At 36.7% G+C, this 12,026-nt stretch overlaps 1 protein-coding gene across 3 annotated transcripts in view; it reads left to right on the top strand.

The window, feature by feature from the left end:
- The window catches only part of ORC5 (origin recognition complex subunit 5), a 75,401-nt gene that overhangs the window by 19,533 nt on the left and 43,842 nt on the right, over positions 1-12,026 (top strand). For all 3 annotated transcript variants that reach the window (XM_009289058.2, XM_009289057.2, XM_009289059.2), the window contains 2 exons: positions 1,909-2,021; positions 5,585-5,632. In XM_009289058.2, the coding sequence (XP_009287333.1) occupies positions 1,909-2,021; positions 5,585-5,632 (161 nt within the window). The remainder of the gene's footprint in view (positions 1-1,908; positions 2,022-5,584; positions 5,633-12,026) is intronic.

The raw sequence follows: 12,026 nt of genomic DNA on the forward strand, positions 1-12,026 counted from the left end.
TGCGCAAGCAAAGCAAAGTAAGGAATTCATTCACTCCTTCCCATCGGCAGGCAGGTGTTCAGCCATCTCCAGGAAAGCAGGGCTCCATCACGTGTAATGGTTACTTGGGAAGACAAACGCCATCACTCCAAATGTCCCCCCTTCCTTCTTCTTCCCCCAGCTTTATATGCTGAGCATGAGGTGTGCGAGGCAGAAAAGGCCTTGACTGTGTGTAAGCACTGCTCAGCAATAGCAAAAACATCCCTGTATTATCTACACTGTTTCCAGCAGAAATCCAAAACATAGCCCCGTACTAGCTACTATGAAGAAAACTATCTATCTAGTTTGGGAACACTTTTTCCATATGATTTATCATAACAAATAATTTCTTCTTTAGATAGTAGGTAAAATAGCCACTTTCTTAAAAGTTGTCTTAAGATAATTGCAGTCATCGGACTGTTTCTGTTATTTGCTTTATGATCAGTAATATTCCGACATTGTTGACCAAAGCAGTTTGATTCAAAGTGCTCTTATTAAACTCCCTCCTTCCATGCCCAGATGATCGTGAAATACTTTTGCACCTGACAACCCCAAAAAGGGAGACTTTATTTAAAACGCATTTTCTAGGATTTTTAGGTATGTGTGGTAGGAAAAATGGTCTTGTTGGTAAACAGCATGTGATAATCATATGCTTAAAAAGCAATTATAATAAATTTTACTGAATGGATGTAAATAAGCAAATAGTTCAGTGCATGGTGCAATATTGGCAGGACAGAATAATAGAGTAGAAACAGATATTTCTGTATTAAACTAAATTGTCTATATGTAAGAGTTTATTTGGTGTTGCATTTTGTAATTAACATGCAATACAAAACAGTCTCTTGATTGTAAATGAAACTAAAACTGCTGTCCTTTTGTGCCTACATGAGAAGAAATTATTACTAGCTATCATCTAGGATGCTTCTCATCACACTGGGGGCTCTGAGTTTTAACTTTTAAACATGTTTAATTCCTTGATCTTTATTTGCTGATATTTATGGATTAAAGCATAAGGGTATGGGTACTTCGCAGAATAAGAAACTGTTGAAGTGAAAACCTGTAAGCAAAGAAGGCATAAGAGAGACCCTTTAGTGGTCTCCATAGTTAGACAACTGATGATGCAAGGTGGTTTGATCATCCTATTCATATGCATAAGCTGTGTAAAAGAAGCAACTATGGTGACAAGAGCAGGGGAATGTAAAGGGAAAAAATACAAAGTAAAAGTGAAAAGAGGGAAAGAAAATACTCACTAGACTGTAGTTCTTGTGTGTTTTAATGTGTGAGACTTTAATCTGAATAAAGTATACATGTAGCAGGCTAGGTCAACTGGATCAAGTTTAAAATTTTGAAAACATTTTCTGTAGGAAATAAAACACTGGCTAAAAATTGAGAGATGCTGAACTGTTTCTCAGAAGTGCAGCACTGCTTCTTTCTCCACCATGCCAGCCCTGTTCCTGGCTGAGCTGTCTGGCACAGTGTGGAGCAGCCTGAAGGTTGGGTCTTGGAGAAAAGCTTTGCTATTGTATTTAAATACATCTCTTCATCTGCCCTGTTTGCCAGGAAAATTACCTAAATGAAAGTTGCCTGGATTTTTTTAAGGGAGATCACACCTTAATGATTTATGAATCTCTGATGCTTCTAAAACAGTTTCTGAGATGAGTCCATAAAGAGTTCAGAATGTTAGTTTTGTTTATCTTTGTGCCATTCCTTGGCCCTTCACCGATTTTTATATCGGTGATAATGGGGTTGAGAAAGTAGCCATACTAATTTTGTTACAGGAGTAGAGCAGGAGAGAAGGAAAAGAAGAAGAACGCAAACAAGTCTAACTTGAAGTTTGTGGATGTTCAGAGTGGGTTTCGGTGACTCATAAACTGTTTGTTTATTTTATAGGACTTTCTGCACATACACACATGGAACTTCCTTATTACTCCAAATTTCTTCTAATAGCTGCTTACCTTGCCTCCTACAATCCTGTTAGGACAGATAAGAGGTTCTTTCTTAAGGTAATGAGATTTTTTTCTTAGTGCTGCTTACTGGATTCCTGCATATTGAATTTCCTAGTTTAAAACTCTTCAACCATTCATTTTGAGCTCTGTTTCTGTGTGTGGTTCATTTGATTTGGTCAGAAGTTTTTCTGTAGATCACATTGTGATTGGTAAGGATCACTTAGTCGTTATTAGTATTTAATAAACCCAACTTCCTCTTCATGTCAAAACTTGCGTAAGACTGTTGTAGCACAAGTATTGCGCTTTGCTTTTGTAAGTTGATACAGCTCCATTTTGTAAAGATTCTGGTATAAGCCACACTTAAATTTCCGGAGTGAGATACAAACCACAACTCCGTTAGCCTTTAATGAGGTAAAATGACATAGTGCATTTGTTAACTTATTTATACAATTTTAAGCTTGTGAAACAGAAACATACAAACAGTTGCTTTTGCAGAAGATGTGGGTTCTGTTAGCTGGCACATGTGTTGAAATGATGGTAATGCATGTTTTAGGATGAAGGTATTAATCCTCACTACCAAATCATGGGCTAAATCCCATTTTCTGTAAGTTCTTGCTATGTACAGGTTGAATTTTTTTCTTCTTTTTTCTTTGGGCTATATTGTGGTCATGCTGCAAACAAATGCTGTGGTGCCATAGTGTGTAGTCTGTCTCTTACCCAGGATCTTCATGCTACTCAAGCCTGCCTCATTGGGTTGTTTTTGAGGTCTTAATTTGACAAAATGTAGGCAGGAAGACAGATATCAGAAAAGTGATTGGGCAATTATGTTTTCTATGCATTTTACAAACTTCAAGGTTTTCTACATTATTACAGTATATATTAATATTTGCATGTGTGTATAAATGTATGGTATTCATGATAGGTGTGAACAATTGAAGAAAATGAGAACAAGAGAAATTTGTGAAAAATACGCTTGTTTTCTTCTTCCCTCTCGGAAAAAAAAATTGTAAATACATGTTTGTTTTGAGAAGTTACTGCAGTTCCTAGTGCTGAGATACTAGTACGTTTTTAGTCTAAATATGGGTTTCGTGTTTCTGGTATGATCTTACATTGAAAGTTGTAGGTGTTTCACCCTTCTGTCTAGTCCTTTTCTGAGAAGAGTGGACGATTACTTGTAGTAAGTGCAGATTCACCATAAAGTTTTCTTTATGGGCAACCTTTGTTCTTTTTGCTTGGTCAAAGCAATTTCTTTGTAAGATATTTATTTGCTGACGAAATGTTTTTGCCCAGATTTTTCCATATCAGTCTTGGAACTCAGAGAAACAGGAAAGCTTACAAGAGTCAAGTCAGTAAAGTATGTTATCAAAAAGTGCCACATCTTTCTTGTTTGTGTTCGCTGAACAACCTTCTCAATTTAATATTTTTCCTTTCTCCTTTTTCAGTACCTCTGAAGTTAGTTTCCACTCTTGCACATGAACCCTACTAAACTTTTGTACAAACATGAGCTTCTAAGGTTTTTGAAGCAGAGACTGTGAAGGTATTTCAATCAGTGATATTAAGTATTTTTCCCAAGAATGGGTGAAGCAGGAGAAGTTGCCATTCTTGCTACACATATCATCTGATAGCAGTTAGCCATTCATCAGGTGCTAAGGCGAATTTCAGAAATAGCTGCATCTCAAAGCCCAACGAAACCAACACTTTTGAGGGGGTGTTCAAGTTGAGTGTTTTTGAGTCATGTGGACTGTGAAAATAGAATATGGTTTTATCAGGTTTGTAATGAGATTCAGACTAGATTACAGAAAAGTATCTTCTGGAGTGATTTAACTAAGGACTGCTAGACAGCAAACAAAAAGATGGTCATTGAGCTGCTAATCTGCACTACTGGTATAGGTGATAGGCTAAAGATAAAGTCACAGTTTGTGGCAGCCTGGAATGCTAACAGCCTGATAAAGCAATGAAGTAGTAATTGGCAGCGCTGCTACTAGTTATGTGAAAATTCAAGAGCTTTGCAGTAGATTGAGAGGAAAATACGAAGTTGGTTTTGGAAGGTAGTCTTTAAACCAAAAAAGAATAGCAATCTTTATGAAGTCTTCATTTCATCGTTTTAATAGAAAACAGGATTAAAAACTAACTGAAAATTAGCTCTGAATTTCATGCTTCTTTGTGCTTGCACAGAAATAGGGCACCTGCTCACTTGCTTTGAAACACTTCTGATATAACTTAAATAATCATATGGAGATCCCAGCATAACCTTTAAAATGCATGAATGCAGTTTGTTGTGATCTGTTGCTAGCATGCTGTGTAACCTCAGGCTTGATCACTTTCCCCTCCAAAAGGTCTGTTGTCACCGCAGTCTTCTTTTCAAAGGCATGATAAAAAGATTACTTTGCTTTCTCTAAGTATGTGTGATATGTATTAATTGAATGAACTGATTTTTTTTTTTTAGTCTGGCAAATTATGTAGAGGAAACTTAAAGCCCTGTCTAATATTAAGCTCTTCAGAAGTCAGTGAAGAAGAGCCACAGTTACTGAGATCATCTTGACATGGTTGAGTATTGAGGTCCACAAATACTAAGTACAAGATTTTAAACATTATAATGAAAAAAAATTCCTTCATTTGAGATATTTTTCCCTGATTCATTGAGCATGCTTATAAGGTATACTTATTAATAAGGTATACTTCTCAAGGCTGTGGAAAAACTCATCAGGTGATATTCTGAGAAATAGCACTTAGCTATGTTTAAAGAATATTATACTTGTACCTCTTCACTAATTTACATCATTTACACATCATCCTTCATGTCTCTTTGTCTTTTTTTTTTTTTTTTAACCTATTCATTTGTAACGTTTTGTTTACTATATTTCTGTCCTTGTCTTGCCCTCACATTTTTCAGTTGATATCCAAGAACACTTGATTATTTTCTTTGGACAGCCCTTCCTTTCTTAAGGCTGCTTTAAAGCTGTGTCTTCTTAAACGATGTTCCTTCCCCTGCCCCCGCCCCCCCTTCTGTTTGTTGTTTAGCTCCTGCACCTTGAACTATCTTTGTATTGTGTTGATTTAATTCCTGGATGTCATTCTGCCAACTTGTGTACCATCCAAATTCTAAAACGGAGCAGAAAAAAGGTGAAAATTCAGATGGATTTTATGCACGGATACATTTTAAAAATGAAGTGGCCATCGTTTAAAGTTTTCTGGAAAAAGAAAGAAATGAAACATCTGTCTTTTTCATTAGATGATTGAAGGTAGGAGGAAGATGGTGGCATGAAGTCATATTAAAACCAAATTTTTACTGCCTCTTCTCATCAGTCCCTGATTAGATCAGAAAAAAAAAAACTTACGCATGTCACCAAAAAATATTAGTGTGTGTTTTTTTGGCTTTGCACCACTTGGGACACAATGAAGCAAGAAGTAAGACAAGTGTAATTTTAGGGCTTCTAGTAAGAAGGATTCCTAGTAACATCAGAGACAAATACTGGAGGTGTAGTAAAGGAGGAGACCCAGACTAGCATACTACCATATGTAGTGTACAATTCTTTGTTGACTGTTTTGATTCTGTTCTTGCTATAGAAGGAGCATAAAATAATTTACATATAATATTTGCTCTTGTCTGTTGTTTACAGCATCATGGGAAAATTAGAAAGACCAACTTTATGAAGAAACATGAAAAGGTATGTATTTTATCTTTCTAATCTGAGCTTGGCAACAAATATTTTCTTTCTACTGTACTGCTGGTTTTGTATTTTGTTTTGCCTCATTGTTTACTGTAGAAACAACAGAATTGCATAAATAACAATTATTGGTGCATTTGTTTTGTATGATACAAATTTCTGTATGATACACACATTTTTATTTCATTGAAATTTAACTGTCGCATAAATTTGTCTCCTAAAGCCATATTTTTGTGTATAACAAAAATGTGCTTAATAAAGCTAGTTAAAGGACATCATACATGGAAGAGCCAGATATTGGAATTTCTCTCAGAGATGTTAGAGTAATAGGTGGTTAGTAGTTTTGAAAGTCAAGTCACTTTCATTCCCAGTGATGCAGTGAGGTATAAGAGCTTAAGTTTGTGTGTTGAAGCTTGGAAACTTTGCACTCTCTTCTGTTGTTTAGGATTCCATCAGACTATTAACTAACCTTTTCATGGTTTTAAATAGCTAAATATCATTGATTTCAGTGGAGCTATACCAGTTTTTACTAACAGAGGCTTGATATGCTAGGAAAAACAAATACCTATACATATATTTATAACTGTAATGTAAAAAGAGAAATCAAATTTTAACATTTGTAACTTGTTGACTTATTTTTAAACAAATCCATAAATGAAGAGCAGTGCAGACAGCACTAAATCCCTGCCAAAACAATCATTATATCCTTTTCTTCTCTATGCTACAGGCAGGGTAAATAATATGAGAAAAATTTTAGTATGATACTTAGCCTAATAATCCTTTGCTTCTGATCCTGCCCATAGCCTTTTCCCTAATTTTTTCTCTGCCCCTGTAGGAGGACAGAGTCCTTGGCTATCCAAAGACTTTTTTCCAAGTTCTCTTATTTCTGTAGGGGCATGGTTTTTGCATGTGAAAGTGTAAGTGAGCATAGTTTTACTTCAACGGTGCAATGTGTTGCAGTGCTAGGTAGATATTTATGTAAATTTAAGAATTCTGAAGTCTCTGAATGCATGTGTCCTGTACACATAGACCTTGTGTGTTTTGTCGCTGGCACGTGAACTCCTGAGAACTTCCGGAGCATTTAATTATTTTCAGGACTGCTATATTCTTGAAACACCTCCACGTCTTAATTAGTTGATAAACAACTTTCAGGAGAAGGAATAATTATTGTATCTTAGACCAAAATGTTGTTCTTTCCTTGCATCCTCTGCAGGAAAGGTGTTTTGTTTTATTCTTTCTTGGCAATAGATTTCCAACTTGGATGATGAGATGGGAACAAGTAGGGAGATGGGAACAGCTAGAAACATAACAGAAATGGGAAAATAGAGATTTGATGAAGAAATACCGAGGTTGTGATCACCTCAACTGTACTGTAGAGCTTGTTCTCTTGTGTCATTGTTTATGTTAAATGGACTTGTATCTGAGTTCACTACTTAGTGTTCAGAAGTGCCTGCATTAACAATAAATTGGTTTTCATTTTATTATTGTTCCTGCAGCAAGCTAAATGCTACTGAGTAGGTACAAAACCAGAACAGAATGAGGTACTAAGGAAAGGACTGTAAATGAGGGTAACTCAAACAAATGTAATGTAAACAAAATTAATGGTCAGAAAGATGAGTAAGATTTCAGTTACTTTTTTTTACTTTAATTAGATTAATTCTGATTTTGTAGACTTTACATTTACCCTACAACCTAAGCATTGAACTGATATTCTGAAAGCATGATTAGACACGTGTGCAGTTAAACAAGCTTGGTTTGTTGTCCAACTGTAGCAAGTAACTTGCATAATCAGGAAAGACTTCTAAGACTGCAAATGATCTAGTTCTTATACCTCTTTGTTGTATTAAAAATTAGTGTTACTTTGAAAAGAATTAGAACTTCATAATCCTAGTAAATCAAATATAGTTAACAGAAAATCTCTCTTGAGTTGACAGTGTTACATTAAACTCTTGATTGCATGCAAGAAACAGGAGTGTGTCTTAGGGACTGACAAATAGGATGGGGACTTTGTGGCATTTCAAAAGTACCTTTGCTTCTAGTTACAGAGCACTGGTTCTCTGCTTATGTGTCGCTTTATAGCTTACAGGTAAGGACCGTTTCACTGTAAGTATTGATACCAGAAGCTGAAACTGCTTGTAGGTCAGAGCACAGTCTGGTTTTGAAAGTTTTTGAGGCATGGTAGCTGTGATGGTGGGGAACAGGACTGCAGGTCTGAAGAGGATCTTCCAGACCTATGTTCCTTTTACTATGCTCTAACCTTTATAAATATTTGCACAGAGATACAATCGCCCAGATATAAACTTGTATATTTTTGTACTGTGATTCTATAGTGAGGGAAACTGAAATACAGGGATAAAGGATTACATATGTAGTGTTATAAATAAAGGCTCATTTGCTTCAGTTGGTGTGACAGCTTATATCAATATACCTTCCCACAGAGAAGCTTGTTTAAAGACTGATTTACAGATCAGATTCACCTAACTCCAAGTGGGTGCCTGCATCTAAGCTAGTGTCTTTTTATAGACAGTGCAGAGCTAGTCGATGCAGTCATTGGAGTGTAGGGTGTGATTCGTCTCATACTAAAGTAGGTTCTATGTTCAGTCAGATGAATTGCACCATAAACTGTATTTATTAGATTTCTACTGGCTATAATGGGAACTTAGGAAACTAGTTTGGCTGTACATACCTACTTGGCAGGAAGCTAACATTAGATGAAATAAATTCTGCCTTGAAAGTTTAGGTACACCCAGGCTAAAAATCTGTTTCTTGATTCTTAACTCTGTTCACTCCAGAGGCTGTGTTTTTATTATTAGAAAAAGTAAATCTTGTGAATGAGGGGAAAGAATTGACTTTATTATTCTATTAATTGCCTTGTTACTGATAACAGCAGAATTTGTTGGGTTTCTTTGCATGGTTGCCCTGGAACAATGTTTTTCCAGTTTAGTGACAAGTGAGAGATCTTCCTGGTGAAGCTACTTTTGCAGGAGTATGCTTTTTCAGATGTCAGTCCATCAGAATATCAAATGTGTTGGTGTGTTTTTTATTGGAAAATAATTTGTCCAGTATATCTGCTTCAATTTCAGTCTAGGATTTGTTTTGAATCAGAATTTCTAGCTTAAAGCTGAAGATGCTTCATTTGTATAGCACCCAGGGAAGTTCAGAAATGCTTTCTGCTAAAAAAAGTGAGAAGTGTAGTTCTGTCTTTAAGTATATGCTAAAAAGGTTGAAAATTCAGCCAACTGAGGTTAAGGACTTTCTCCCTTTTGTGCAGGTAGTTTAGTTTGGGTTAAGCTTTTACTCTTTAAAGAACACTTTTGGTTCTCATTCTTGTTTGTGAAATTTTGGAATGTGAATACATGGCTCGCAGTTGTGGGACGGTGAAAGACTTAGGCCAGTTAAACAGGGGGAGCATGAAACTCTGACACTGTAGATAAAAAGCACAAGCACAGATAGTGGCAACGGGGGCAACGGGGGAAAAGTCTTTTCTGAACCATTTGACGAGTGTATTGCCAAGGTGGAAAGATGATAGAGGACACACAGAGTTAATCTGATGGCTATAAAACTTCTTGAAGAGGTTTTCTGAATGTGGAAGGTATCTTTGTTTTCAAGTGAGATTGAGGGGTCCCTTGGATTTTTATAAATACTATTCTATGTAGTATTCTGCCTTAGCTCCTTGCAGAACACTTGTAAAAATCTTATTCTTTAAGTTCTGTTTGGAGGAATTTCTAAACCATTCCTATCCATCCAGGAATTTAATTCTGTCAAAGAAATAAAAATGAAGTGCTTCTTCTAGAAGTTACACTCTATTAGAATAATATCCTTCACAGAACTGCCGTGTTTAGAAGTAGAAGGGCAGGGGATTGTACAGTTCATAACTTATACCATACTTACATTCTGACTGAGGGTGCTGTGCTAAAGTTTTGACTACATGTTTCCATTATTTTTTACACTGCTTTCTTTGCTAGCCAAGAGGTAGCTTTGGGGACACCTCCTGGATTTGAAAAGCTAAAACACGTATTGGAAATATCTTTTTGTTTTGCTGAAGAAGTGAATGGTTGTGTTTTACTGATGACTAATGCCACAGAGGTGTTGGTGGTATATTTGAGAGGTGTTCTTTCCCAGAAGCATTTTGAAACAAACTTTCTTTTGAAACTCCTCTTTAATTTGGCTGCTCTGCTAGTAAGAATAAATCAGTGTGCACTACAAAAAAGGAAACTGGATGTCAAAGTAGAGAGGATAAAATACAAACTTAAAAGGAAACAAGTATTTCCTTTGTCAGAACTTTTGACAGTCTGGGTCATAAATAAATCCCTGTAGTCCTAACAATGCTGCCTGAGTTGTAATACAGTTGTAATACAGTTCTGCCCTATGAACTGTACTTCTCCTTTTTGTGAAATTGGTTATTCTAAAATTATTTAACATTGAAAAATCAGGAACTCGTATTTCTGTGAATTCAATTGAATTCAATGTTACTACATACAATAACCTGTAATGCCTAAAACGTCCATCAGTATCAGCTGAGGTGTGAAGATGATGCGTATGGTGCAAAGAAGGATAAGGGACAGAATAGTTCTGTAAATGCAGAGTTGAGTAAATATGCTGTCTTCTGATAACACAGTTTGTCTGTAGCTGGCAGGTAGCTCTTTATACAGCAGCTCTTACCAGCAAAGAAGCTGACCTTTGGCTCAGCCGGCTGAACCCTTTATTTTAGCCAGCTAAACTCATGGGAGGTGGATGCACTCTGGGCCCTCACACTCAGCACTCTTTGGGCTGCATCTTGAATACTCCATCCAGTTTTGCCCCCCTCCAGTACCAGACACATCAATAAACTGGAACAAGTTCAGCAGAGAGGTATCAAAATAGTCAGAGGCTGGAGCACTTGCCCTGCAAGGAGTGGCTGAGGGAACTGCAGTTGTTCAAGCTGGAGAAGGGAGGCCTAAAAGCAGCCTGTCCTGTACCTGCAAGGAGATCATCAAGACTATACGATACAATGGTGGATGGTGAGAAACAGTGAGTGTAAGCTGAAACTAGATATTTATACTGGATATAAGGAAAACCTTTTTCCTTATGAGGACAGCCAGGCAGTGACACTGGTTTCCCAGAGAGGTGGTGCAGTCTCTGTCCTTGGAGGTTTCCGAGACTGGACTGGTAAATTCCTGAGCAACCTGGCCTGACCTCCTAGCTGACCCTGCTCTGAGCAGGAGGGGTTTGACTAGAGACCTCCTAAAGTCCCTTCCAGATGGAATTATCCTATGATCAAGTGTATTTTAAGAAAGGAGAAATATAGTAGTAAAGGAGTTTCCTGTGTAAAACAGTAAGTTGAAGTGTTCTCATTTCTAATTTCCTGATCAAAAATGTTTTCTTTGGTTTTGGTATCAAAATGGTAACATTTTTGTTGTGGTATAAAGGAAGCAAAAGAGAAAATGAAAACTAAAAAGTTAAAATCAGCCAAAAATATAAAAAACTCAGCAATTTTGTTGGGAAAAAATGAGCAGTTAATACATCTTATTCCTGCAGAGATAGTTGATCAAATTTTTTAAAAAAATTGGTTTTAGAAAGTGAAATTCACAGAAGAGCTGAGGTGGACAAGGATCTCTGGTCTAGTCCAACCCCCCTACTCAAGCAGGGTCACCTAGAGCCAGTTGCTCAGGACCATACCCAGTTGGGTTTTTAGTATCTCCAAGGATAGAGACTCCACAGCCTGCCTTGGCAATAAGTTGTAGCGTTTAACCGCCCTCAAGGGTAAAAAAGGTGTGTTTTCCTATGTTTAAGTATAATTTCCTGTATTACAATTGGTGCCCATTGCCAAGTTATTCTACTTACGTTCTAGACCATAAGGCTGTTTATTAAAATAGTTTAGTGTGTGATTTAAGATGAGGAACTCTTGTTATGACTTTGCACCTCTGTGAGAGGAAGAGAAAAGGCTTTGGCTAAAACGATTCAAAGACAGTGGATACATTGATACTTTAGCAGAATCTTCCTTTTTTATATTTTTTCAAAGTGCAAATGCTAGTAAAATATTAGTCTTCAGTAAGCAAAACACACAAAAATATACTTAAAAGTTCCTTGATGGTTTTATAGATTTGTAAAAACTATTGTTCTGTGCAGTTCGTTGTAGGTGATCGTAGATTATAGACTGACTGTAGACAACAGAATAAATCTAAACTTTTAAATTTTTTCACTAGCTAGAAATTCTGTGTGCTTTTAAGAAGCCTAACTTGTCTTACTGTTGACAAACTGTGAAGAAAACTGTGCACCTTGAGAATGCCATAAAATGTAGTCTTACCCAATCTAAGGATTAAAGAGGAAAGGTAATTTAATAGGACAAGTGTCATAGTTTAACCCCAGCCAGCAACTGAGCCCCACACAGCCGCTCGCTCACTCCCCCCCGGCG

Source organism: Aptenodytes forsteri, unplaced genomic scaffold, assembly GCF_000699145.1.
Source record: "Aptenodytes forsteri isolate BGI_AS27 unplaced genomic scaffold, ASM69914v1 Scaffold137, whole genome shotgun sequence".
In the NCBI taxonomy this organism is placed as follows: domain Eukaryota; kingdom Metazoa; phylum Chordata; class Aves; order Sphenisciformes; family Spheniscidae; genus Aptenodytes; species Aptenodytes forsteri.